Raw genomic sequence first — 26,762 nt, 5'->3', positions numbered from 1 at the left:
TAGGAGGCCGAGGTGGGAGGACTGCTTGAGCCCAGGAGTTCAAGACCAGCCTGGGTAACATAGTGAGATCCTCTTTCTACAAAAACAAAAACAAAATTAGCCAGGCATAGTAGTGCGCGCCTGTGGTCCCAGCTACTCGGGAGGCTGAGGAACCTGGGAAGTTGAGGCTGCAGTGAACAGTGACCATGCTACTGCACTCCAGCCTGGGCAACAGAGTAAGATCCTGTCTCCAAAAAATAAAAATAAAAATAAATGGGGAGAGAGAGGCTGGGCCTTCTAGTGCCAAGGGCTGACATGTCCAGAGTTGGCCCTCAGGTGCAGACCGCTCCCCACCCCAGGAACTAAGCCTTTCTCAAGTCTGTGAGCTTTTACGAATCACACAGGCTATGAGTCCATTTAAAAATCATTTTATTATTAACATCATCTTCCCATGTAGCCAAGTGTCTGTCATGTATAAGGAATGTCGGTAAATATTCCATTTGAAGCTTCTTTGTACATATTTCCATCGATAAATAAACTCTGAATTCACATAAAAAAGTTAAACTTAAATAACTCATATTTCCTTCTCTTGTAACAGGCATATATTGGTAAAATATAAATATTCTTGGACTCAGGCTTTGTTCTAAGTGAGGACAGTAATTGATCACATGGTACAATTATTGACAGTAAAACCAAGAACTTGTCAGCTGGTGTCCCGACGGGGACTAGTGCTGAGATGGGAAACGGACGGTTCACATTTGGTTTCTGGGCCAAGGTGGGGCAGGAGGGGTGTGGGGAGAAGACAGTTGCTTGCTTTACAGCTCTGATAAAAATAATCTGTTCTGCCACTGAATTTTAACTTTGAATATATTCTTCTACACTTGCTGATTAATTCCATAATTATTTTACTTAAAACTCAGATGTCAACTAACAAAATATGGCACATAATCCATTTTGAACAATGACAGTAGGTTCAGAAACTATCATTGGGCTGGCAAAAAACAAGAGAAACGCACGTGGTGAGAGCGATGACTCGGGGTTGGTTTGAATGGTTCACCGTGGCCCATCCGAACACTCGTCCGTGGCCTCAGTGCGGCAGATTCATCCCCGTGGGGCGACGGGATGAGCCCTGGCCCCCGGCAGGGCCTCCGAGGCCTGAGCAGCAGGTGAGGCTGGGAGCCTGCTCAGAGCACGCGGGGGATGATGGTGAAGGGCACGGCGGGGCTGCTGGCCTCCAGCTCCAAGGCTGTCAGGAAGCACTCGGTGGCCGCCGCGTCATTGCCCTGAGCTTGGAGGACCTCGCCCAGCCCGTTCCAGACCTCGTGGGCTGTCGAGTTCACCTGCACCGCGTCCCGGAGGATTTTCTCCGCCAGACTGTAGCGGCCCAGCTGGTGAAGGATCAGGGCCTGGAGGGGTCAGAGAGAGAGACAGTCAGCCATAGAGGCTCCAGGAGCTCTGCGCTTCTGTTTGGCCTTGAGTTTCCACTAAGCTCCTTGGAGCTGGGAATGTATTACCACTGGGCTGGGCCCATAGTGAGTTCTCAAGTACTTCCTGCGTTCACGGACAATGGTCAAAATGGTCCCCACGCTGAGCTGACTGATGTGAAATGGCCGATATTCAGCCATGTTTTGCATATAAAAATGGCAACTTCATACGGTTCATCTGAAAACTTAAGGGCCATCAATAAACCAATTGGAAGTCTGCAGTCTGCATTTTTTTTTTTGAATTTTTTTTTTTTTTTAATAAAGACAGGGTTTCTCCATGTTGGTCAGGCTGGTCTCGAACTCCCGACCTTAGGTGATCTGACTGTCTTGGCCTCCCAAAGTGCTGGTATTACAGGTGTTAGCCACCATGCCTGGCCAGCAGTCTGCATTTTTTTTTGAGGCAGAGTCTCGTTCTGTCACCCAGGTTGGAGTGCAGTGACGTGATGTAGGCTCACTGCCACCTCCGCCTCCTGGGCTCAAGCAATTCTCCTGCCTCAGCCTCCTTGATAGCTGAGATTATAGGTGTGCATCACCATGCCCACCTAATTTTTGTATTGTTAGTAGAGATTGTGGTTTTACCATGTTGACCAGGCTGACCTTGAGCTCCTGACCTCAAGTGATCTGCCCACCTTGGCCTCCCAAAGTGCTGGGATTATAGGTGTGAACGCCCAGTCTTTTTTTTTTTTTTTTTTTTAACCTAAAGAAATGTCATTGATGGCATTACTATCAGAATGATTATGACAGATGTTTTAATTGCTCACAGCCCTGTCCCTGACCAAGGCCCTGCCCCCACTGTCCCCCCAGGCTGTGCCCAGCTGCCATCTCAGGTTTCCTCGGTTGGGGTATACCCATTGGTCCCACTTATTTTATCATCATCATGTTTCCAAGCCGTGCACCTCCATAAGCGATGCGTGTACTGTCTCATCCAATGGACACTGACACCTTCTCAATCTCTCCCTCTGGAGAGAGACATTTAGGTCACATCCAATCTCTCTGCTGTTCTGAATCACACAGACATGAACATCTTTCGAGAAAGCACCTCTTTGTTCTTTACATCAGTGGATTTCTAATCTTTTTTGTATCCCTGAAAACCTTTGGTTAAATGAAATCTTACTGAGAACACCCACACAGTCTATGTATAAACAGACAAAAAGGAACTTCTTGGGGGAGAGGGGAAGGGAGTCCAGTGTCCCCCACGGGTTCCTTTTAGTGGCCCTGGGGGTGGTCAGTGGAACAGACTGGACAACCATTTGGAGATTCTCCCCTTGGGCAAATCCCCCCAGAGTGGGATCACTGTGTAAGGACGCTCTTTAGCATTCCCCAGACATTTTGCAAATTCCATCCTCCAAGGTTGCACCACTTCTTCAGCCATCAGCAGTTTCTGTGGTCTGTCACCTGCCCCCTTCTATCGTGACTCTATTTCTGCTCATGTCATACATGCAGAATGTCCCTCCTTGTTGAAATCTACATTTCTTCAATAACCATTGAGGTTAAATATTTCCCATACTTTTGTTTAGGAACCATTCATAAGACTGCTAGTCATCTGCTACCATAATTTTCCAGCCCATTCTTTGACTTTTGGGATTCTTTTCTTTGAAAAGTTTTAAGTTGAAAAATCAAATTTGTTGATCTTTGATGATTTTTTTTTTTTTGTTGCCACTTCAAAACCTAGAAAGTTATCCTTTCAAAGAGCTGACACATGTTCAATTCTATTTATTGTAATTTTCCCTCTTTTATGTAGTTGACTACTTTATCTCGGCAGGGAGTGACAGATTCCTCCTACTTTGCTAAACACAAACGAGCTTGTCCTCCCTCCCCTCACTCTTGTACGGCACTGCCTCCATCACAGAGTGAATTATTACCTGAAGCAGGGGCCTTGCACTATTTTCCAACAAGCCGCAATATCTAATTTCTGCATCAGCCCCACACTGTTTTAATTTCTGTGACTCCCAAATCATGTTTTAGTGGGTAGAGTCAGAGCTTTCCCTCACTGCTCTTCCTTTTAGTATGTTTCCTGACAATCTTACCCTGTACTATTTTTGATGAATTTCAAAATCAGTTTCTTCATTTCCTTTAGAAGGCAAATTGCATTTGCATTACCTCTCTTGGAGAGTGTGGAGAGGCCTGACATCTTTACAATGTTTCGTCTTCCCGCTGAGGAGGTGTTACGGTCCTCTGCTCTTTCAAATCTCATCCTGAATCTCCCAATAAAGCCTTGCCCTCCCTTTAGGCAGTGTCACTCATGAGGCAGCCCCGCCTGCTCGCGGGGCCCTGCTTCACCAATGGGCGAGGGGGCAGCAGGGTGGCTGTCAGCAGAACCAGCCAGTGTGACGGCAGACAGACTGACTTCCCTGAGCCACTTGTACCCGTAAGTTCCCCACAGGGGAGCTGGGATGTCCACCCAGGAGAACACGTGGTTGGGGTGACAGCCAAGAAGACCCATGGCCCAGGGTAGTGTGTAAGCCCTGCGGAAGGTCCTTCGGTGGGAGGTGGAGGAAGGAGACCCCCAGCTCTGGGAGGGGGAGGCAGTTTAGGGAGCTCTCCTGGGCAAGGAGGAGGTGGAGGCCACACTGCCTCAGGTACAGAGGGCTGCTCGACCCTGGCTAGGGACAGCAGGCTTCAGGGTCAGCTCTACCTTCTCAAGAAGACAACAGAAACACCTGATGTTTCTTTTCTTATGAATATCCAAACATGTGTCCGGGCTGGAGTTCCTGCATATGACCAGGTCCTTGACCGCATCTGCCAGAGATGGTTCTGGGGCGGCCAAGCAGCTGAGCGTAGCTGGCCACTGCAGAACCACGCCTCCTGACTCCTCGTGCCTGCCTGAAGTGCTTCCGGGTGTGGAGTCCAGCTGGGGGTGGCAAGTAATCACGCCCATCTCCCAGGACAGTGCTCTGGACCGCCTGGACCGCCTTAAAAGGGAATTTGACAACTCCACATCCTTGCTTCCCAACCAGCAGAACAAATGCAAGGCCACTCAGCCAGGCTGCACTTAGTAGGACATGAGGTCGAATGAGCTCCTGCCCGCTTTCTCTGAGGGCGGTTACCAGCCTGTGCTCAACCTAGAACACTCCAGCGTAACCACGCAGGGAGGGAGGTTTTTGGGCAGCGGCTGTGAGCAGCGGCCTGGAGAGATCACAGCCGGAGCTCATCACACACCTTCCTGGCATGGCTTTCTTGGTGCATCAAGATGCGGAATACACATGACAGGTGTCTGAGTGGCTCTCCTGGCAGGGAGACATGTGCTGCATGCCTCTGGCAAATGGGTGATGAGTGGTGAGCCAATGTGCTTTCTTGGTTGCAGGTGAAGAATCTAACTAAGGTCCCACCAGGCACTGCCACTGCAGCATCAGCCCTGTGCTGTTTCTTCCTCCAACGGGAGGGTTGTTCTCTGCCGGGCACCATGCTGGGCACTGTATCTAGCCCATCTCCTATTACTACCGCTTTAGATAGATAGGGTAGACACAGTTCAGGAAGGCCACGTTCTTGCCCCAGGTGCCAGGGCCAATCAACACCGAGCTGCCGCCCAGCCCAGGTCCACTTGCTCCTAAAGCTGCCCATACTTCCTGCCCGGCTTCTGTCGCTTTAAGAGGCAAGCCCTGGGCCAGCAGAGGAGTGCTCAGTGGAGCTCTCTCAATGTGGGCCCCAGGGCACTCAGGTAATAACCCAGTTACATCTAAGCAACAGGAAGGGGGCATCTGCCATGCTGTGTCTTCCCTTTCATTTCTCTGACCACTAATTGCTGATTTTATTGCCCCTTCCCATGTTATGATTGGGAAATTGCTCCTCTCCAAGACACCGCTTCCCTCTGGCTCAGACCTGCAGCTTAGAAGCATCCTGTATATCTGCTCATAGACCGGGAGGGCTCCTTGCCTCAGGCCAGCTGTGATCTTGAGGCTTGGGGAGGCTGCCAGAGCCAAAGGACTGGGCCATTCTGTCCACCAGAAAGTGGATGGACGAGATGCAGAGACCAGGAGGGCCAGGGCCACGGCCCAGTGGGACGCGGAGGGCTCTGCTCCCAGCACCCTCCTGGAGTGGGAAGAACTCACCCGTTCCTTCCTGCTGCGATTTTTGTTTAGAAAATGGCAGCCCACTGAATCTGGTCAACTGTGCGGGCTGCAGGGTATAGGCCAGGGGCATGTCTACCTGCCCTCAAAAATCCTGCAGAGCAACAGCCCATGGGGCTACGGAGCCGGCACCCTCAGCGTTGGCCACTGAGAGCCTCTGCAGTACTCTGGTGTTCTAGGGTTCTTGCGGACTTGGAAATTTCTAGCCCATATACCTGGACCTGTAGTCCTAATGTAGGAACTGCCATTTCCAGATGACCTTGAAGCTTCCTGAGCAATCTGTTCAGTGGAATTAATTCCTAAAGCTGGAGCTGCTTAGGGAGACATCGCAGACTTGCCAGCGGCTGCCAGCTCAGGCTTGGCACAGGAATGAAAAATAGGCCTCTCCCCAGTGAGCCAGGAGCAGCTCAGAAATCAGCCCATGGCGGATCAACCAGAACAAGCCCCGGCTGCAGTCAGAGCCACTGCTTAGAGCCAGCACCCCTAGAGGACTGAGGGGGGGCTGGGACCTGGCTGTGTCTGGCTGTCGGGAGTGACGCACCACCCAAGCCCCTGCGTGCTGGCCAGGGACCTTCCTTCCTTTCCCTTCCCAGGACCCATGTGCTCTCCTGCACTGCAGCCCTGACATCCTTTCCAGTTCTAGAGGCCTGGCTTTCTCTCTCCTCCAGAGATCAAAGGCCTAACTCCTGAGGCTGGCATGGAGCTGTTCTCAGCACCAGCTGGGTCCAACCTTCCCTGGGTTCAGCCAGGCTCCTCTGTCAGCCAATGTGTTTCTACGGGATGCTGCCCCGGCCCCCTCCTGCCTCCCAGCTGCGGTTGGTCAGCCTGGGCCCTTCCGCTGGAGCCCTTTTCCATCTGACTGAGGCCCTAACGCACCTCATCCCTGCGGAGCCAGGCGGCCACACTGCCCCCAACCGGCAGCACGCAGCCCCTGCTCCCAGCCATCAGCCTGCAGGAGGCAGATTCCGATAATGATATGTTACTATATAACCTGCAACTCCACGCCCCACATCAAACCCAATAAAAATCCACCAAGTGATTGCTTGATGCTGGACGGAGTGGGTAAGTGCAGGGCTGCTCTAGAAGAGCTCGAGGTCCAGCGCAAATCACCAACAGCACTGGGCACCAAGGTCCCATTCCATCCTTTCTCACCTCCAGGAGCCAGCGCTGCTGGGGCTTCAGTTTCACAGACCAGATGACAGGTAGCGAGTGGCAGCACTGAGGCGGGCAGCTGTGCTGCATGTGCCCTTGACACTGGGCTCTCTCCCCTCCCCTGTGTGTGGAGAGGACACACACACAGACTTCCACCTTCCCCAGCCCTCGTGTTCCTGCAGCTGCTACGGGTTGGGAGCTGGCTGGGGCTGAGCTTCAGAGAGCTGGGAAATCACTGAGGAAGTAACTTATTAGTCCCTTTCTTCGGACACAGATGAAGGCTGCTTCCCAAGCTGGTAATTATCATAATCAGGTGTTTTGTACAGATAGGATCTTGATGATGCACCAAATTGGCAATAAGAGATTAAATTAAACCTGTTATTTCAAATGAGATGAAATGGACTTGGCCAGTTTCAGAGCAATTAGCATCTTCCTCACTTTTGCCTTTTGTTGCGATAATTGCTGCCCAAGGTCCCAACACCTTGCCAGACACCGAGGGCACCCGCCACCAGAGCCCCTGGAAGGTCTGTGTGCACGTGGTTTCCTGCTGCAGCCTTGGTACAGGAGGCCCTCAGCGGGGCGGGCCTGCACTGTCTTCCCAGGCAGAAGCCTGAAGGACCGAAGCCCCTTTGGAGGCTGGGCACAGTGACTCACGCCTGTAATCCCAGCATTTTTGGAGGCTGAGGCAGGTGGATCACTTGAGCCCATGAGTTCAAGACCAGCCTGGGCAACATGGCAAAACTTTCTCTACTGAAAAAAAATTTTTTTTAATTAGGCCGGGCAAGGTGGCTCGCACCTCCCAGCACTTTGGGAGGCTGAGGCGGGCAGATCACTAGGTTAGGAGATTAAGACAATCCTGGCCAAATGGTGAAACCCTGTCTCTACTAAAATACAAAAAATTAGCTGGACATGGCGGTGGGTGCCTGTAATCCCAGCTACTCAGGACGCTAAGGCAAGGTAATCCTTTGAACCCAGGAGGTGGGTGACAGAGCAAGACTCCATCTCAAAAAAAGAAAAAGAAAAAGAAAAAGAAATTTAAAAATTAGCTGGATGTGCTGGTGTGCACTGTGGTCCCAGCTACTTGTGAGGCTGAGGTGGGAGGATTGCTTGAGCTTGGGAGGCGGAGGTTCCAGTGAGAAATGATCATGCCACTGCACTCCAGCCTGGGTGACAGAGACAAAAAAGAAAAAGGTCATTTGGGTGATTTGGGACATCCCCATGGTGCTCTGCACAAGAGCAAAGCCGTTTGCTGGGTTCAAGAGCAAGTCACAGACCACTGCTTATCCCTCTAAGGGTACAGGTACAGGGAGATAGCCTCCCTGAAAGAAAGCAATCTTCCCAAGGAGAAGCCATTGCTGAAAAGCAGCCCTGTGGCTCAGCTCTGGGTGGGGGTCAGTGGGTCTACCTAGTTGTGGCTTTTCTTCAGGCACAATGTTTTGGAAATCAAGCATCCGCAGCAGGGATGGAGGTGAAGCACTCTGAGTGCTTTCTGCGCCAGGGCCTGGCTTATCTGTAGGCTTCCTGATGGTACTGTTCTCAGCTTCCCTGAGCAGCAGTGCAGCGTCGGTGCAAAGAGCAGCGAGCTGCCCCTCACCACATCACAGTGGGCCTGGATTCTGCAGCCTGCTGGGCCACACCAAGGCCACGGATGGTAGGAAGTCTAGTGTCAGTGATGGTACTGGAGTACTTAAAGATCTTTCTGTTCTGCTCCTGGACCAGAAACTCCACCATTATCCTTTGCAGTGGGTAGAGGTGGGCATGGGTGGCTTAAGGCAGTGTTGTCAGGTGGCTTCCAAAAACACAAGTAAACCTGGGAAGACAAATGCGTGGATCACCAGGCTCTATGAACTGTGTGTATGCAAGGCATTATGATCAATGCAGTGTATGTTTTGCTGACTGCAAAGTGCTTTTGACACCGTTCTGTGCGATGGGTGACACATTAATTGAGGTGGCTTATCTCCAGCTCTGTTCCCTCACGAGGCTTTGTTTGCTGTAAGTGCCTAGAGGGCAGGGACTGGGTGAACCCTGGTCATCTCTGCATCTGCAGGCCTGACACTGGGCAGGTGGTGAGTAATTTGGGGCAGAATGAATAAATGAGGAGATCCTGAAACTCGAGCAGCATCTGTTTAAAGCTACCATGGACTGAGCATGGGTCTGTCTGCCTGGTCCAGGGCTTGTGCTCTGGCCTACCACAGCTTGCCATAGAGAGGGTGAAAGATTTTCTTTTTCTTTCTTTCTTTTTTTTTTTTTTTTTGAGATAGAGTTTCACTCTTGTTACCCAGGCTGGAGTGCAATGGCGCGATCTCGGCTCACCGCAACCTCCGCCTCCTGGGTTCAGGCAATTCTCCTGCCTCAGCCTCCTGAGTAGCTGGGATTACAGGCACGCGCCACCATGCCTAGCTGATTTTTTGTATTTTTAGTAGAGACGGGGTTTCACCATGTTGACCAGGATGGTCTTGATCTCTTGACCTTGTCATCTACCCACCTCGGCCTCCCAAAGTGCTGGGATGACAGGCTTGAGCCACCGCGCCCGGCCCAGGATGAAAGATTTTCTCAGCAGCTGCTGGAGGTCAAATCTCATTGGTGGAGTGAGGTCCCTTCTTCTCCAGAGGAAGTGAGGCCCAAGGCAAGGGTGGTGGGGACCGAGGACCAGGATCGGCACCTTTTCGCGTGGCTCAGACCGCACCTAAGCTGCTGGGGCCACTTGAGCTGAGCAGGCACCACCACAACTTTTGAACAAAGTCACAGAGCTCATGGTGGGGTGTCAGGGACTGTAGTGGCAGCTTCTAGGGTGGAAAGCCCATCTTCTCAGCTTTGTCGCCTTTTGGGAAGATGACAGTGCTGCTAAGCTGGCTGTGGCCAGAGCTGTAGCTGTGCTGGCCCAAGATGGCACACTGGGGGCTCAGGCTGTAGCTGAGGGGTCTGAAAGGTTCCACAGACCCTGGCTGCTGCTGGGGGACCTGGTTGGCCACAGGGGAAGGGCATGGTGCGCTCTGGGGCAGCGGAGCATGGAGGTTGGGGGTGTGAGTCCTAGGATCACCCCAGCAGACCGGGCTTGAATCCTAGCTCCACCGTTTACTTGGGACAACTTACTCTGAGTGTCAGATGCTTTATCTGCATAATGGGGAGAAATACCAACCAACGGGGGGTTAGTTGGACTAACTCGTTTAGTGAGGATTAAATGAGGTCGAGCTTGCCAGGCGCTTAGCAGGTCACCCAGCACATGGGTACGCCTTCAGTGAATGGCTGCCCTCAGCAATATGAGGATTATGGCTGTTCTCATTCCCATTGTTAAACTAGAGACCGTATGACTGATGAAACAGACTCTGTGCAATGAGATACCAAATTAGAAACCAGCCCTAAGGCCACAGTTAAGTCATGCAGCCCTGAAAGAATACAGTGCCTTCTAACTGCTACAAAGGTTTTCTTTTTCTCTAGCAGCTTAACAAGCGTTGGCCTCGAGATAAGCAATATTAAAAACAACCGCAGCCCACCTACCACCAGACCCTCCCTGAGCTCCCATTCCACAAGCTGCAACTGCAGCTTTGACTGGACAAGAGACCACCAACCACAGGCTGGTCCTGGCTGGTCTACAGAGGCAGAGCCCTGTGCGTCTTCCTGTCCCTGCTTCACCTTTTGATGTACAGGACCTAACGGAATGAAGCTAAATGTTATGCCTCCACCCTGAAGCGAACATGGGATGCATGTAATACGCTTATTTGCTTATCACACACAAGCACACATCCCCCTTTTGTGAATATTCATAGCTCCTCCTATAACCTGTTGCATATGTATACTTGGCCAACCAGTTCCACATACATCCCTGTTCCACCCTCCCCTCTCTCAAAGTGCTTGCTTTTGGTCTCTGTCCAAAGCTACGTTTTCCAGCTAGTCAAGACGGCCACCCTGCAGGCTGCAATCCTTTATAAGAAATGAATTCCCTTCTGCAAATGTATGAACCTCCTGATTCTTCAGTTGACACTATTAGTGATCCCGAGAGGAGGGGTGGCCCTTCCATAGTGCCTGTGGTTCGCTGACTTTTCACCTGCATCTGTCTCCCTCTTTAAGGGCAAGGACCACCGTGATTTGTCTTTGCATGTACGGCACTTGGAGTGGGACTGGTACAGAAGAGGCTCTGGGGGAATGCCTGCTGGATAGATGGAGGGATGGAGGAGGGATGGTGTGGGATGCTGTGGAGTGGTTGGGAAGGAGAAGTCCTAAAGAAAGCTGTGGCCTCAGGTCACCCTTGTGCATGCTCCCAAGTCAGGCCAGCACACTCAGAGCCTTCTCTCCTTCCAGAAACATTAGCATGATGGTCTCTGGGGGATGAGAGCAGCCCCTGGAAGAAGGTACGCTGCTCCCAGCTGAGCCCAGCGTGCTGTATGGCTATTTGCTTATACACACAGATCTGACACTGCCCTCTAAGAAAATCCCAGAACCCACCCGCAGAGCCAACACTCTTACAGAGGAGGAAACAGAGAGAAGAGCCTTGCTCAAGGCCTTGACCCTGCTGGATACAGAGAGGGGCTAGAAGGCAGGCTCCTGAAGAGCTGGGTCTGGAGAGCCTGGTGCAGTGCCTGGCCCAGGGCCAGCCTCCAAGTTTTAGACTCCAGTTACAGTGCTTCAACTCTGCCCTTGACTCCAGCGGCTTTCTGCTCGTCAAGGGCTACGTCCACGGCAGAGTAGGCTTTCAGGAAGCCCACTAGGCCCCTATGAGTGGGTTCCCTGACCTGAGGAAAATGGAGCCCCACAAGTGCTCCGGCCTCTTCCCCAAAGCTGCAGCACAGTCGGTCCGGCCGTCTGCACTGGCTGAACCGTAGGCGCGAAATGCGAAACACCAGCACGTGTGCGTCACTGCTTCTCAGGAATTTGCATTTTCCTTCTAGAGGATGCCATTGATCGGAGGGAAGCAGGGTGAGCCGGTGGTGTTTTCAAAAACATTTTTCTTGTAAATCAGAATATAAATAGACCGCAAACCAGTACCACTCGGAGAAGCCCCTGGGGAACTGGCTTTGAAAGGGTTTCCTTGGAGCAGCTCCGGCACACGGAGCCGAGGCTGCCCCTGCCTCCTCTCCTCCCAGGCGGCCCTTTCTTCTCTGGCAAGTGTCAGAGGCACTGTCAGTTCTGAGCACAAGCATTTTGTGGGCGCAGCTGAGGGGGCAGCCCTGAGCCCCACCTCACTTTCCAACAATGCCTTGAAAAGGAACTGAAAACACACGTGGGTGGGGTGGGGGCTGTGCCAGCTTCTCCACCTGGATTCTAGAAGCTCTGGGCGAGGCCTGGGCTCTACTGGGCTCTGTTTTGTGTTTCATTTCTGTTTGTTCTGAGTGCTTAGAAAGGGCACTGGCTTGTCAGGGGGCTGAGTGTGTGTGTCCTGGCTGGAAGGCCGGCCTCCCCGGGCCAGAAGCTCCATAGGGTCAGGTCCCGGTGTTCTGGCTGAGGGGAGGTGTCCCCAGCCCCCCAGCCCCACAGCCCCACACCTCCTACACTCCTCTGCCCATCAGAGCTCCACCGTGGGGTGAAACTCACATGCTGCCAATCCCTCAGCCCCACATTGGACCACTCAAGAGCAAGCTGGAGGACCTCTGGGCGCCAGGCAGGCCCACCTTCCTCTCAGCAGGTCACGAGCTCTGGGCAGCGGCAGGCATGGGGCTGGTTTACTCACTGGGCCCATTTTACTCAGGGCCGACCCCGTTTCCCCAAAGGCCAAGCCGCGGTCTTCCCGAGAGCCTGTCCCCATCTAAGCCTCATACACAGCAGGTGGCCAGGACTTGTACGTGGCCCTCTCCCCAGGGACGTGGTGGTTGCTGCTGTCACCGGGTAGCCTCCAATCCCGTCCGCCCCCAGACTCTTAAGTAGGGACAGCACATTCATGTGGCCACTTCACCTCCAGAGCCACAAAGGCAGCTGGTGTGCTGGGCCGGGAACCCACCCAGAAGGGCAGTGTGAGAGCAGGGAAGCGCCTGCAGCGTAGCTCGCAGGGACATGCTGCCTTAAGGAGGGCGTTCTTCTGACAGAGGACAGCTCGGACGAAGGAGAGCTCCGGAGGACGTGAGCGGGAGCCCGGTCCCCGGCTGGTCACTTTTCCCATTTACCTTGGGCCTGCGGTCAGACACTGAAGGCAGATCCCTTCATCCCCGTGGCTCCCTCTGTCCCTCCCTGCTCCCATGTCAGAACCAAAACTCCTCACTCTCCTTCAAGTTAGCCAAACAAATGCCCCCACTTACTGCCAGCCAGTCCCTGCCAGACACAGGGGTGTGCAGCCCCAGAGAAAACTCTGAGGCCCAAAGAACCTAAGGAGGGGGATGAGACTTTTTTCTGGGACAGGGGTTGTGGTCTGTGCATAGGCCGGACACCCCCAGGGGACTCTTCCTCAGGGAGTGTGCTGAGTATTCCAGGAGGGAGCAGGGGAGACCCCAGCACGCCCTCTCAGAGCACTGGGGGACCGAGGGCTGCAGCACCTCTGCTCACTCGGGACAGCTGATGGCAGCAGGGGCTGCGCTCTCATGGGGCCCCTTTGCCAGGTCAGACGTTTTATCTGGAGAAATGTGCCTTCTGGGGTTCAGGCCTTCCCAGCATTGAACTCAATGCAGAAGGAAACAATGCTCATTTTTCCAAAATCCGCCTATTTTTCTAAGCCAGCAGCCAACCAGCTAGGGAAGCAGAACTCCCCAGGGTTTGAGGGGTGCCTAGGCCCCCGCTCTCTGACGCACAGCCCCTGTTGCTGTCCCTGATGGGCCGCGGCCCCCTCCGGGGTCAGGGAGCTTGCGACTTCCCCAGGCAGCCCACGCCAGGAGTGGACAGTGTGAACTGTGCGTTCAGTGTGGGGCCCTCATTGGCCTTCTCATCGAATCCCCATGCTTTGAAGTCCTCTGAGTCCTCGGAACCACATGGAAAAGCCCCTTCCCTTTCTACCGAATGGGCCTTCAGCATAGGAGGAAAAAAACTCCCAGAAGGGCGCATGCCCCCTCTCTGGGGCCTTGAAGGAATGGTGGATTCAGACCTCCCGCCCACTCTCCCCACATCCCTGAATCCCACGGCTTAACATAGCTCCTCAAAGAAGACCACGCGGCAGGACCAGATGAAGGCTCCGTTAAGCCCCAGGAAAATGTGAGCCTGGCTTGGACTTTTTCTTCTTTTTAAAGCATCTGACTGGCAGAATCTCTTAAAGCTGCTTTCTTCCAGGATGATTTGGAATATTCTGGAGGAGCTTATTCTGCAATTAGCAGTGCAAAGTGATGGGCTGTCAGGCAGTAAACGCCAGCAGCTAGGGTGCCGGCAGCCTGGCCGGAAGCCAAAGGGCTTGATCAGCCTTGCGTGAATCTCACAGACTTGGCCCCCAATTTCCCCTGGCCTGATTTCTTTGAAACTGGGTGCTTCAGCATTGGTGCTGAAATATCCATGGGCTGTGGTGGCTTTTAGAGAACAGTTGCTGGCAACCGGTGGAACATCCAGAGAGGGACCACAGCCCGTCTGCCAGCAGCTTCTAAGCCCTACAGCCCCACGGCCCCACGGCCCCCCGCCCCACAGCCCCTGACTCTGTGGCAGGTGTCCAGCGGGTAGTCAGGGTGGCAGTGAGCAGGGCATGAGAGCATCCCCCAAAGGACCAGCCCTCCTATTTGATAGGGGGACAAACAGGCCCAGAGAGGGCAAGGGTCCTGCCAAGAGCACAGGAGTGAGTGAGGAACAGCATCCGGAAGTTTGGGTCCCAGGGTGGGGGTGGGTGCGGGCTCTGTTCGCTCTGCTCCAACCAAAGCCATTTCTAGTTCTTTCCTCCCCTCTACAAACATTCCTTGAGCACCCATGGGTGTCCTGGCACTAATGTCCTGGCACTGTGCCAGGTGCGGGGAATTCAGTGGCACAGGTTGTCACTCGGGCCACGCTCCTGCCCTTGCTCAAGGCCCGGGACTGGAGGGGCTGGTTTGCTGTGGGTCCTGCTCCAGAGCCTCAGTCACTCACGTGTTTAGTCCCCGAATCTGCCACAGAGCAAGGCCTGTTGGAAGGAGGATGAGGGAGGACATTCCAAAAGAGACAATACGATGCTCCCCCCACTTTAAAGGAAACAGAAAAGCAGGCGGAAGCTCGGGGTAGGTGCTGGTTCATGGCCACACAGCTGAAGAGGAGGAGCTGAAACTTCAAATAGGATCTGATGTTTCTGCTCCAAAAGCTTCCTGTGAACAGACATCTGACCCTGTGCATCTGATTCTTCCTGGAGTGGACTGACTCAGTGATCACACCTGAATTATCCGGGCCCGGCTCCTAGCTCTCGGCAGCCCTGCCTGGGGTCTTGGAGGTGATAGGGCATCTCACCCCAGGTCAGGAGGAGGAGGGCAAGTACCTGGCTCAGTCACCAAGCCAGGTAGACGCTGGGTCTCAGAACCCAGGCTTTGTGAAGACCCGCCCAGGGCTCTCTGCTCCATGGCAGACTATGGAGATCTCTAGAGAGGGTATCAGGCATTTAGGGACCAAGAGACACAATCCAAGAGTCCTTCTCTGATGGTAAGCTGACTCTGGACCCCACGGCTCGGCACTCCCTACACCAGCCTGGGGGAAAGGCTCCGGGGACATGAGGGTGACGCTGCCGACTTCTCTGCTGTCCTCTGTCAGTCTGCCCAGTACTGCAGGCCCTCCCTCCACCTGGTGGCTGCCAGATTCAGGGTGAGCCAGACCAAGGGCTCTTGGAATCCAGGTGACATAGGAGGACCTAGGCAAGGGGGGGGTGTTTGATGGGCATGTCTATGTCTGGGTGACCTGAAGAGTGGCTGCCCTACCCTGTGCCCGCTGAGGGGTCCGCAAGGATAATCTAGAAACCAGTCCCTTCATAGTCTGGATTCTCCTGGGAGGACAGGATGGTGTGGGGACAGGCCAGTTCCCTTCCCTGCAACCGCTGCACGAGCCGCATTCTGCCTACTGTGTCCCCAGCCCAGGTGCCTATACTCCAGAGGCCTTTTCCTGGCCCTTGGGATTAATGGTGTGGTGATTTTGTGAGTCAGGAAAAGAGAGGGAAAAATGGCTGTAAGAACTGAAGGATGACTTGACCTCAGCATCAGTCATGTCTGAGCTCCTCTCTGACTTCAGCACTGGAAAGACCAAGGGAGGCATCCGCCTTTTCCTTGGAAAATAGCATGAAGCAAGCTGAGAGCTGCCTCTGCCTAGCCCCGGGAGTGGAATCACTTGGTCACCCTCATGGCCATGCACCTGGGTGCTTTGAGGGCAGGGTCCCCTGGGACCTGTCAGGAGAGGGTGATGGGGAATCCCAGGGCCCCGGGGTGCATGTGAGCTCCCTGCCGGCTGCAACCTAAGGCACAGCACTCACAAATTCAGAGAACACACTCACCGGAGTGCCAGCATAAGCACCTCCGGCGCGCTGCGTGGTGCACTGACCTAATTGAAAAAGTGTCAGGCCAGCGAGTCCCATGTAACATCAAAGGACAGTCAGCAAGAAAGGAACGCCAGGTGCACTGGCTGCAGCACAGGCTGGGAGGGGGGGACCCTGTAGAGGTGGAGAGTGGCCAGGAGGAAGCCTGGGGGTCCCAGCAGTATGTGGAAACACCAGGCATCCCACTACCCTGCAGCCTGAGCAGTCCTTGGTAACACTCCAGAGTCTCCAGCATCCCCTCCCCCGTCTGCCCTTTCAATCGTGTGCTTTGAGGCAGCGAGTATTAGCTCAGAGGCTGGCCGGAACGTGGCGGTAGTTGTCAGCTCACAGGAGGGAGGAAGCGTGCTGGGGCCCTGCTGCTGGGGGGCCTGCTATATGCCAGCCAGTGTCTTCTGTGGGCGCTAACACGGCCCCTCTTGCTGGTACTTTTCCACTGGTAATGGGCAAGAGATGCCTGATCACTTACTTCTACATTTCCCGGGTTGACTTATTTATTTATTTTTATCTATCTTCCCCAACAACAAGTCAGGCAGAGACCGACAGCGCACAGGAGTCTGCAAGGCAGCACTCCCACATGGCCCAGATCAGGCTCGAGGTGGAAAGTTTGGTGCTTATCACCCCCTAGAGACCCCTCCTGCTCTCCAGGGAAGCCACTGCCCCAGTGCCTTTGGGAAGGCGGCGCTGTGCCCCAGGCTGGGGAGATGCAGGTGTCAGGGACACTCTGAGGGAACTTGGCCCTGCTTCAGGCGCAGGCTTCCCTGGGGCCCTGGAACCCCTGCTTCCACAGGGGAGAACAGCAGGCCCAGGTGGAGGCTAAACTCCCCCAGTGCCGGGGGTAGGGGACACAGAGGGAACATGGGCAGGGACATGACCCCAGAGCGCTGGTAGGGGAGTGTCAGACACAGAAGTGCTTGGAGGGTCTCCGTGGTCAGAGAAGCACTCCCATGCGACCACTGCAGTGCTGCACAGGGAGGCTTCCTGGGAGTCCCAGAAACGCAGACCCACTCCTTCCCAAAGACTCTGACGGAGCCTCGCCGGCCCTTTGCTTCAACCTGCCCTCAGGCAGGGCTGGGCGGGGGTCATGCCTTTGAGAGGGGCTCACTGTACTCAGGGCTGACCTTTGATCACTGAACAACACTGGCACCAGAGGCCTGTTCCCAGTCATCTCAGCGAGAGGGCTGAAGGCATGCTCCCCCGAAGACGGCAGGGCTGGGAGGATTTACGTGGGGCAGAGGGCCATGCTCCCACACCTGCTGTGTGACCTCCGTCAACTGCCAGCTTAGGCAGAGGCTTTTCTCTCAGCCTCATCGTTCTAATCAAGAAAGTGAAGCAGCGAATTCTAGGGTTTGATCTCCAGCTGAAACTTCTAGGGTTTGATGAAATCTTCCACTCAAGGAGTGTTTTTTTGAGCACCTACTATATCCTCAGTGTATATCTGTTCTTCTAGGACCTGAGTGGCAGCAGCCAACGCAGCCAGGGAGGGCTTCCTGGAGGAAGGTCCTTGGCAACTCAGCCTGCAGGAGCTGGAGTCCCCACTTCCAGCAGCAACACTGAGCTCAAACAAAACGGCAGCCCTGGAACCCCACTGCCCCACTCCCCGCCTATGCTCAGTGTGGGGAGGTGGGAGGCACCCCTGCTCTCATGCTGCCTGGGGTGTGGGACCGCCGGCTCACTGAGCATTCAGCACAACTTTCTCCCTGACTCTCTAAAGGCAGGCAGCGGAGTGTAGTGGTGACAGAGGATGGGCTAGTGGCGAGTTCTGGAAGGCAACTGGGTTTACAGGAGACTCTGGAAAGCTCAAAAGTGCCAACGGTGCAGGGAAGAAGAGCTGCCAGGCTCCTGAAGGCAGGGGGCTCATCACTGCATCTCCTGACATCTGTGTGCTCCTGAGGACCCAGGGGACACTCAGTCAGGGCTCTCTGGCTAAAAGTCACTGCAGTCCCCGGCACATTCTTGGTATACGGTCGGCACTCAGTAGATGACTACGGAATGGGGATCGTCTCCCAGCTCTGTTGCAGCCATGCCTGCTGTCCAGCCGAGGGTCCACCTAGAAAGGCCAGCCTCTGTGCCAGGGTGCCCCTCTGGCCTGGCATGGCTGCCTGGGTGGGGGATGGCAGGAGGTCCTCAGCAAGGCTGCCTGGGGATTTAGGCCCCATCTGGATCTCCGTGGAGAGTGTCAGCTACACAAACAGCTGCCAGGATGACCCCAGGCCAAAGTCCAACCTTCAACAGACAGGGTCTGAGAGGATGGGCCCTGCTTCAGGGCTGTCCCGGCCAAGCCCGCCCCGGGCGCTGCTCTGCGGCAGCTGGAGAGGAACTGTTCTTTCCAGACCCCCTCGAGACACAAAGGCCGGATGATTCACTACCTGCCACAGCGAGTCCGGTTGTTTTGGCGAGTGGCTTCCCCATCACTGCCAGGCATTCACCATTTTTGCATTTTTAAATAGAAACAAACAGAAATGATAAGACACCTTCTGATGAAGGAAGGCCTGGAACTAATAGGCCTTGGGAAATTTTTTTCCACAAATAAGAGAATTCACAACCGCAAAGGGCAGGGGCCTCCGCGGCCAGCAGCTCTCCTCTGCCCACGGACCTCCGTTCACACCGCGGGGCGACTCTAGTGCATCAGTGCAGACAAACACTGCTTCGCGAGGAAAACAGAAACAGGCAGCTTGCTGGAAATGAGGGCCTTCCCTCTCAGAGTTTTTTAAAAAAAATTTCTCCTCAGGGCCCCCAGGGCTTGGCTCCAAACTCAGGCCCAGGGCTGGAGCAGAGGTGACAGAGGACAGGCAGGGACCACCGTAGGGGAGCGACTGCCACCTGGGAAACTGGATGGGGCACGGAAGTGACACTTGCTTGATGGCAGAGACCCAGCCTGGCACTTTCTCTTTTCACACAACTGAGCTCTTGTCAGTTATCACTTCAATATGGAATAATTCAACATCAAGAATAGAGCCATTTCCTCAAAACCTCCAGTCAGCTCTGACGGGCAGGGCACAGTGATGTGACTGCTCACCCGGGCTGGGCAAACGCGGAGCTTGGCGGATCCACCCGGCCACCTGCCATTTATGGGTCGGCTAACTAGGAACATCTCCAGCCTCCTCAGAAGTCAGAAGCTCTCGCAGGGGCTCACAAAACGGGCCCGGGGCAGGGGCTAAACACTATCCTGCAGGGAGACCAGGAAATTTGAAGGGTCAAAGTGACAACACGTATGGCTTCTGCAGTGCTCACAGGAGTCTTTGCGAAGATAGTGGTCATTCTGTGGCCAGGGGGCCATTGAGGGGGCTGTTTATAGCCAGAAGGGGCTGGTGGGGCAGCTTGGGCTGCCCCAGGAGCTGAAGAGATCAGCTTCCCTGCAACCCATCTGGGTACTCCCTACCCCCTTGCTCTCAGATTGGGAAACTTTGCTGAAAAGTAGGCCCCTTCCTTCTCTAGAGAACAGGGAAAGGGCAGATCTGTTACAAGGGCCTAATGCCCACCCTGCATGGACTTGCGGACGGGGGTGGGGAGAAGGGGGACTCTGTGCCACACAGTTCTCACAGCGACTCTGTTTTGGGAGAAGGGAAGGCATAGAAGACCAACAGCTGCCAGGTACATCCTATGTGCCAGGCAGGTGCTAAGACCCATGTGGACCTGCATGACAGCCCTGCGAGGCTGGAATTCACTTCTGTATGACAGAGGCTGAATCACACGGCCACACAGCCAAGGTGTGTGTGAGGCGGCCAAACTGCCAGTGTATGACAGAGCTAGAATTCAAACAAGGGGCTCTTTTGCTCCACAGTGCATGCTCTCCCACCATGCTACCCTTCCTGCCACCGGCCTGGGCAATTCCAAGACTCGTTCCTGCCACCAGCCTAGGCAATTCCAAGACTCTTTCCTCCCAGCTTGGCCCCATCCAGTGGATCTGTCTCCCTCTGGAATGGCAGACACCGTCCATCAGATCTGCGCCACGAGCACCGTGCAACCCAGGAGCCCGGGGTCAGGGCCACTGTGCGCTGCTCTCTGTCAATATCCACTGCTCCCCTGACTCTGCTCCCATATCCTTTGCCTGCCTCTCCCCATCACAGTTCAAACCATCTGAGTCCAGTGGTGTCAGCACACTGCCTCTCTGAAGGAGAAAAAAAGCCTTGATTTGTGGCGCTTGCCAATTTCCATGGTATAAATACTTCCACCATGGCTGATTCCTAGCTACTGATGCGATGTCATTGTGGGTGGAGCCGGGGAGAGATGAGAGGAAGGAACGTGCTGGCTCCCACTGCACTGCATGTGCCTGTGAATGAGCAGGACCTGCAGGAGCCCTGGCACTAGAGCAGAGACCACGCAGGAGACAAAGGTGACACCAGATGTGGCAAAACACACTTCCGATCCCATCATCCAAAGCACTGTCCTCTGGATGGCTAAGGGGAGCAACAGGAAAATACTATTTTCTTCAGTGCTGAGGATTCAGAAAGGGAGAAGAGATACGTTTTCTTCCATCACAAAACAACGGCAGGAGGAGAGGCTCAAAGCATCACTGAAGCACCCTCAGAACACTCCCTGCATCTAGAAAAAAATGGGAAGACTCTGTCTCCTCCCATTCAGGCTCCAAACGGTGGCTCCGCAACACAGCCTTCTGAGCTCGATTTCCTGACAGCCAATTTTCTTGTAAACTGGGCTGTGTCCATGTCATACTTGCTGGTGGGTGTGTGGGCGTCTGAGCGGCAGTAGGGGTGGCTGGTGGGGGTTGCTGTTGGCAAGGAGGGTGAGATTGTAGCTGGCTTTCTTTAATCATTGCAAAGGCAGAAGCAGATTTGTCACCTTTGTGTAATATACCAGGCAGCAGGTAAAGAATTTAACAGCTTGTGGGAGTTCTAATTAGAGAGCCAATTATAACTCAATTGACCTGCCTTGCTTTGAAAGGCCTGGAAAAATGCATGTTGTCCTCAGGAAGAAGCAGATTTTGCTTCTAGTTTGTTCTGGGAGATCCCCGCAGGGAACGCTCACTTGTGCTTTGGTTCTGGCCCCATGCATCTGTGTGGTGCGGGCTGCTCTGATGGAGAGAATGAGAGAGAAACTGCAGGGGCACCGATCCCTGAGGGGAGGGGCCGTTTCCTGCAGTGAGCATGCCTCGCTCCTCCGTTTATGAAGAAAGACGCAGCATCAGCATCATGTCTTACTGGCTCCCCCGAGGGGCTGGGCCGGGGCCGGCCGCTTCTGCTTCACTCGGAAGGTCGCTGGCCAGCATTCACCTACGGATCCAATCAAGACTACACTGGCAAGGGCGGACCCCAGGAGTACTGCATATGTGTGCACACTCATGTGCACGTCCAAGATTCCTTTCAGGAGCAGTCACTGTTTTTATGGGCTTGGGGTCACCCACGGTCCCCTGAGGGATGGACACCTGGCAAGAGAATCAGGTCTCAAACAGGCATAAAGAAGGAATGCCTCACGTTTCTCCCGAGATCCAAGGCGCTGCATTTGTTGTTAGACGTCACTCAAATCCCTCTGGCTCACACATGTGGTCACATCTAATTTTCCCACAGCCCGGTAGGATGGACACCATCATCCCCACACACAGAAGGAAAAACTAAGGCCCAGAAAATTGACATGACTTGGCCAAGGGCCCCAGCTCCCCGCTGTGGAAGCCATGTCTCTAATTCAAGCCACTTCTGCTCCTGACACTTATCCAGGAAAGATTTTGCTGAGACCCTTCCTGTGCATGGTGGCTTGGTGGACATCAGATGGCAGGGAACGAGGCTGGTTGCAGCCTTAAGCTGAGAGCAGAGTGGGGCTGTGGAAACAGGAGGGTTTGCGAGTCTGGCAGAGCCAGCCCCACAAGCTCGCTATAGCTGGGATTAGCAAGGTAGACTGAAAAAGCCGCATGAACATCAGAACCCACGTGTCCTCAAGAGCCACATTTCCCTCCTGCTCCGGAAACGTGGGTGTTCCTCAGGTTCTTTCCTAGGCCCTTTCTGTTTCCTACTTTCTGGAATTTACATCTCAGACAGTCTCGTCTCCTCCCATAGCTTCGGCTACCGTGTACCAACTGCTGCTGCCCCCAAAACCATTGCCCCAGCCCGGCCCTGCCTCAACCTCCAGACCTACCCAGCCACATGCCTGGAAGAGGCAACCCTTCCAGGAAGAACCCCAGTCACCCCACCTCGACTCAGCCAACCAGACATGCCACCACCCTTCATTCCATACCTGCCCCTCCCTCTGTGTTTCCTCATGTTGGTGAAGGCGTCTTACCCATCCAGCCTCCTGAGCCATGTGGCTGAGTCAGCGTCAAACCCTCCAATTCCCTCACCAACCCTTGTAAAGTCTCCCTTTTCGAGCCGGGCGCGGTGGCTCAAGCCTGTAATCCCAGCACTTTGGGAGGCCGAGGCGGGTGGATCACGAGGTCAAGAGATCGAGACCATCTTGGTCAACAAGGTGAAACCCCATCTCTACTAAAAATACAAAAAATTAGCTGGGCATGGTGGCGCGTGCCTGTAATCCCAGCTACTCAGGAGGCTGAGACAGGAGAATTGCCTGAACCCAGGAGGCGGAGGTTGCGGTGAGCCGAGATCGCGCCATTGCACTCCAGCCTGGGTAACAAGAGCGAAACTCCGTCTCAAAAAAAAGAAAAAAAAAAAAAGTATCCCTTTTCCCACCTTGGACTGTCAACACCTTATGATTAGCTGAGTCCAGACTGTAGTGTCTCTTAGTTTTCACCTAACCAATCCCCCACAGCTTCTACAGCAATCTCTCTAAAATGCAGACCTGATCATGCTCACTCACTTGTTTAAACTGTATCTTGAAAAAGTTCACACCTGCAGAGAAGCAGCTAACATAATGAACATCTCTAGACCTATCACCTACATTGAACAACCGTTCATCTTTTTGGTATCTGCTTCATCTGTCGGGGGCAAGGGCTAGTGTTTTAAGGTAAATTGTGGGCACTGTGACATTTTTACTCCCAAATTCTTCAGGCTGAATCTCTAAAAAATAAGGACATTTCCTTATATAACCATGTAACCACGTCCTGCCTAACAAAATTAAGAATACCTCTATTCCATCATCCACTAACGTTTCCATACTCAAGATTCCCCCGACTGTCCCATGCACATCTCCAGCAGCTTGGCTTGCTGCCTATGTCAACTCCACCTGTCCTCCCACTTGTGGGGGAGTCTGCGCCACTACTCAGCTGCCAGCATTTGGCCCATATGCCACGAGCAAAGAACCTCCAACACCCTGAACTGTGCCCTGCACATCTGTCTATCAGAGTCTCCTTGACAACCCTGAAACTCACTTGTATATGTTAACATCTCTCCCCCTAGACTTTCAGTGCCGGAGGGGAGGTACTGGGATAAACTCACATTTACATCCTCAGGACCTAGTCCAGTATCGGGCTCAGACTACATTATCTCACATGTATCATCCCGTTTAATCCCTGCAGCAATCCTAGGAGGCTGCTATGCTGAATCAATGACTGGTGACTGAGTCAATGTGATGCTTACAGGTAAAGCTCCAGCGACACAGGCATGTCTTGGAGCTTGCAGGTGCAGCTCCAGACCACTGCAATTGAGCAAATGTCACAATAAAGCAAGGCCCGGGAACTTTTTCGTTTCCCAGTGCATCTAAAAGGTATGTTTACACTACAGTGTAGTCTATTGTGTAATAGCATTGTACCTAAAAAATATGCATAACTTAAGTACAATACAACTTATTGCTAAAAAATGCTAACAATCATGTGCCTTCAGTAAGTGATATGCTTTTTGCTGGTGGAAGTCTGACCCCCACGTTGATGGCTGCTGACTGATCAGGGTGGTGGATGCTGGGAGGTGAGGCGGTGGGGCGGTTTCCTACAATAAGACAACAGTGAGTCTGACTCACCAATGGAGTCTTCCTTGGACAAAAGAGCTCTCTGTAGCATGTGATCCTGCTTAATGGCATTTTACCCACAGCAGAACTTCTCTCAAAGTTGTAGTCCATCCTCTCAAACCCTATTGCTGCTTTGTCAATCAAGCTGATACGATATTCTAAATTCAACAATGTTCATAACATCTTCACCAGGAGTAGATTCTATCTCATGAAAACACTTTTTTGGCTCATCCGTAAGAAGCAATGCCTTATGCATTCAAGTTTTATGCGACTGCAGTAATTCAGGCACCTCTCCAGGCTCCACTTCTAATTCGAGCTCTCTTGCTACTCCTACCGCATCTGCAGTTGCTTCCTCCAACAAAGTCCTGAACCCCTCCAAGTCATCCATGAGGGTCAGAATTGATTTATTCCAAACTTCTGTTAATGCCGACATTTAAACCTCCTCCCATGGAATCATGGATGTTCTTAATGGCATCTAGAATGCCGTATCCTTTCTAGAAGCTTTTCAGTTTACTTTGCCCAGATCTATCACAGGAATCACTATCTATGTCAAAATTGCTCCTTGATCCATGGGCTCTAATGTGGATGCTGTGTGAGCAGGCATGAAAACAACACTGATCTCCCTGTACGGCTCCATCAGAGCTTGGGTGACCAAGTGCATTGTCACTGAGCAATACTATTTTGAGAGGAATCTTTTTTTCTGAACAGGTGTCAAAAGTGGGCTTAAAATATTCAGTGAATCTTGCTTTAAACCAGGCGTCCCCAAACTTTTTACACAGGGGGCCAGTGCACTGTCCCTCAGACCGTTGGAGGGCCGCCACATACTGTGCTCCTCTCACTGACCACCAATGAAAGAGGTGCCCCTTCCTGAAGTGCAGTTGGGGGCCGGATAAATGGCCTCAGGGGGCCGCATGCGGCCTGAGGGCTGTGGTTTGGGGACGCCTGCTTTAAACAGTGTGCTGCCATCAAGGCTTTGTTGTTCCATTTACAGAGCACAGGCAGAGTCAATTGAGCATAATTCTTAAGGGCCCTCAGATTTTCTAAGTGGTGAATGAGCACTGGCTTCAGCCCAAAGTCACCAACTGCGTCAGCCCTTAAACAAGAGAATCAGCCCATCCTTTGAAGCTTTGTAGCCAGACCCAGACTTCTCCTCTATAGCTATGAAAGTCCTAGATGGCATCTTCTTCCAATAGGAGGCTGTTTCATCTACATTAAGAAACTGTTGGGCTGGGCACAGTAGCTCAGGCCTGTAATTTCAACACTTTGGAGAGGCAGAGTTGGGAGGATTGCTCGAGGCCATAAATTTGAGACCAGCCTAAGAAACATAATGAGACCCCCATCTCTATAAAAAACTTAAAAAATTAGCCAGTTGTGGTGATGTGTGTCTATAGCCCTAGCTACTTGGGAAGCTGAGGCAGGAGAATCACTTGAGCCCAGGAGTTCAAGGCTGCCGTGAGCTATAACTGTGCCACTGCACTCCAGCCTGGGAGGCAGAGTGAGACCTAAATAAATAAATAAGTAAATAAATAAAAATCTGTGGTCGAGGGTAGCCACCTTCTTAGCTGGATCTCCGGGATAACTGGCTGCAGCTTCCTACCTGCCCTTGCTTCACTTTGCACTTTCATGTTATTGAGACAGCTTCTTAAACCTCATGAACTACCCTCTGCTAGCTTCCTTTTCTTCTGCAGATTCCTCACCTCTCTCAGCCTTCAGAGAATGGAAGAGGGCTGGGGACTTGCTCTGGGTTAGGCTTTGGCTTAAGGGAATATTGCGGCCGGTCTGATCTTCTCTCCAGACCAGTCAAACTTTCTCCCTATCAGAATAAGGCGATTTCACGTTCCCATCATTTGAGTATTCACTGGAATAGCACTTTTAATGTCCTTGAACAATATTTTCCTTTGCATTCACCACTTGGCTAACTGGTGCAAGAGGCCTCGCTTCTGGCCTGTCTCAGCTGTTGACAAACTTTCCTCACTAAGCTTAATCATTTCTAGCTTTTGATTTAAAGTGAGAAACATGCCACTCTTCCTTTTACTTGAACACTCGCAGGCCAACGTAAGGTTACTAATTGTTCTCATTTCAATATTATAGTGTCTCAGGGAATAGGGAGGCCCAAGGAGAGGGAAAAAGATGGGGGGATAGCTGGTCAGTGTAGCCGTCAGGACCACATTTATTTATCAAGTCTGCTGTCTTGTATGGGTGCGGTTCACAGTGCCCCCAAATAATTACAACAGTAACATCACAGATCACCACAACAGATATGATCACAACAAAAGAATTTAAAATATTGTGAGAATTTCCAGAGTGTAATACAGAGACACACAGTGAGCACGTGCTATTGGGAAAATGGCACTAATAGGCCAGGCGTGGTGGTTCATGCCTGTAATCCCAGCACTTTGGGAGGCCGAGGTGGGGGGTCACTTGAGATCAGGAGTTTGAGACCAGCCTGGCCAACATGGGGAATGCTGTCTCTACTAAAAATACAAAAATTAGCTGGGCATGGTGGCATGTACCTATAATTGCTTGAACCTGGGTGGCAGAGGTTGCAGTGTGCCAAGATTGCACCACTGCACTCCAGCCTGGGCAACAAAAGCAAAATTCCATCTCAAAAAAAAAAAAAAAAAGAAAAGGCACTGATAGATTTGCTCAATGCAAGGTAGCCACAGATCTTTAGTTAGTAAAAAAGGAGTCTCTGCAAACTGCAATACGGCAAAGGGCAGTAAGACAAGGTGTCTGAGCCCGTACCAGACACAGCAGGTGCTGGGCAGCTGGTCCTCCTCCTTCACGAGCCCTTGGGGTAACTGACTAGTTGCTGTTCTGAAAGAGTCAAAAAAAAAGGCGGGGGGGACCAAAACACTA

At 52.9% G+C, this 26,762-nt stretch overlaps 1 protein-coding gene across 6 annotated transcripts in view; it reads right to left on the bottom strand.

The window, feature by feature from the left end:
* Window positions 1–391: 391 nt before the first annotated feature.
* The window catches only part of TTC7B (tetratricopeptide repeat domain 7B), a 269,079-nt gene continuing 242,708 nt past the window's right edge, over window positions 392–26,762 (bottom strand). For all 6 annotated transcript variants that reach the window (XM_039469191.2, XM_039469195.2, XM_039469190.2 and 3 more), the window contains one exon: window positions 392–1,385. In XM_039469191.2, coding sequence (XP_039325125.1) covers window positions 1,164–1,385 — 222 coding nt within the window. In that variant the 3' untranslated portion in view covers window positions 392–1,163. The remainder of the gene's footprint in view (window positions 1,386–26,762) is intronic.

Source organism: Saimiri boliviensis, chromosome 2, assembly GCF_048565385.1.
Source record: "Saimiri boliviensis isolate mSaiBol1 chromosome 2, mSaiBol1.pri, whole genome shotgun sequence".
Lineage (NCBI taxonomy): Eukaryota > Metazoa > Chordata > Mammalia > Primates > Cebidae > Saimiri > Saimiri boliviensis.
This window is presented reverse-complemented; position numbering and strand designations above follow the sequence as displayed.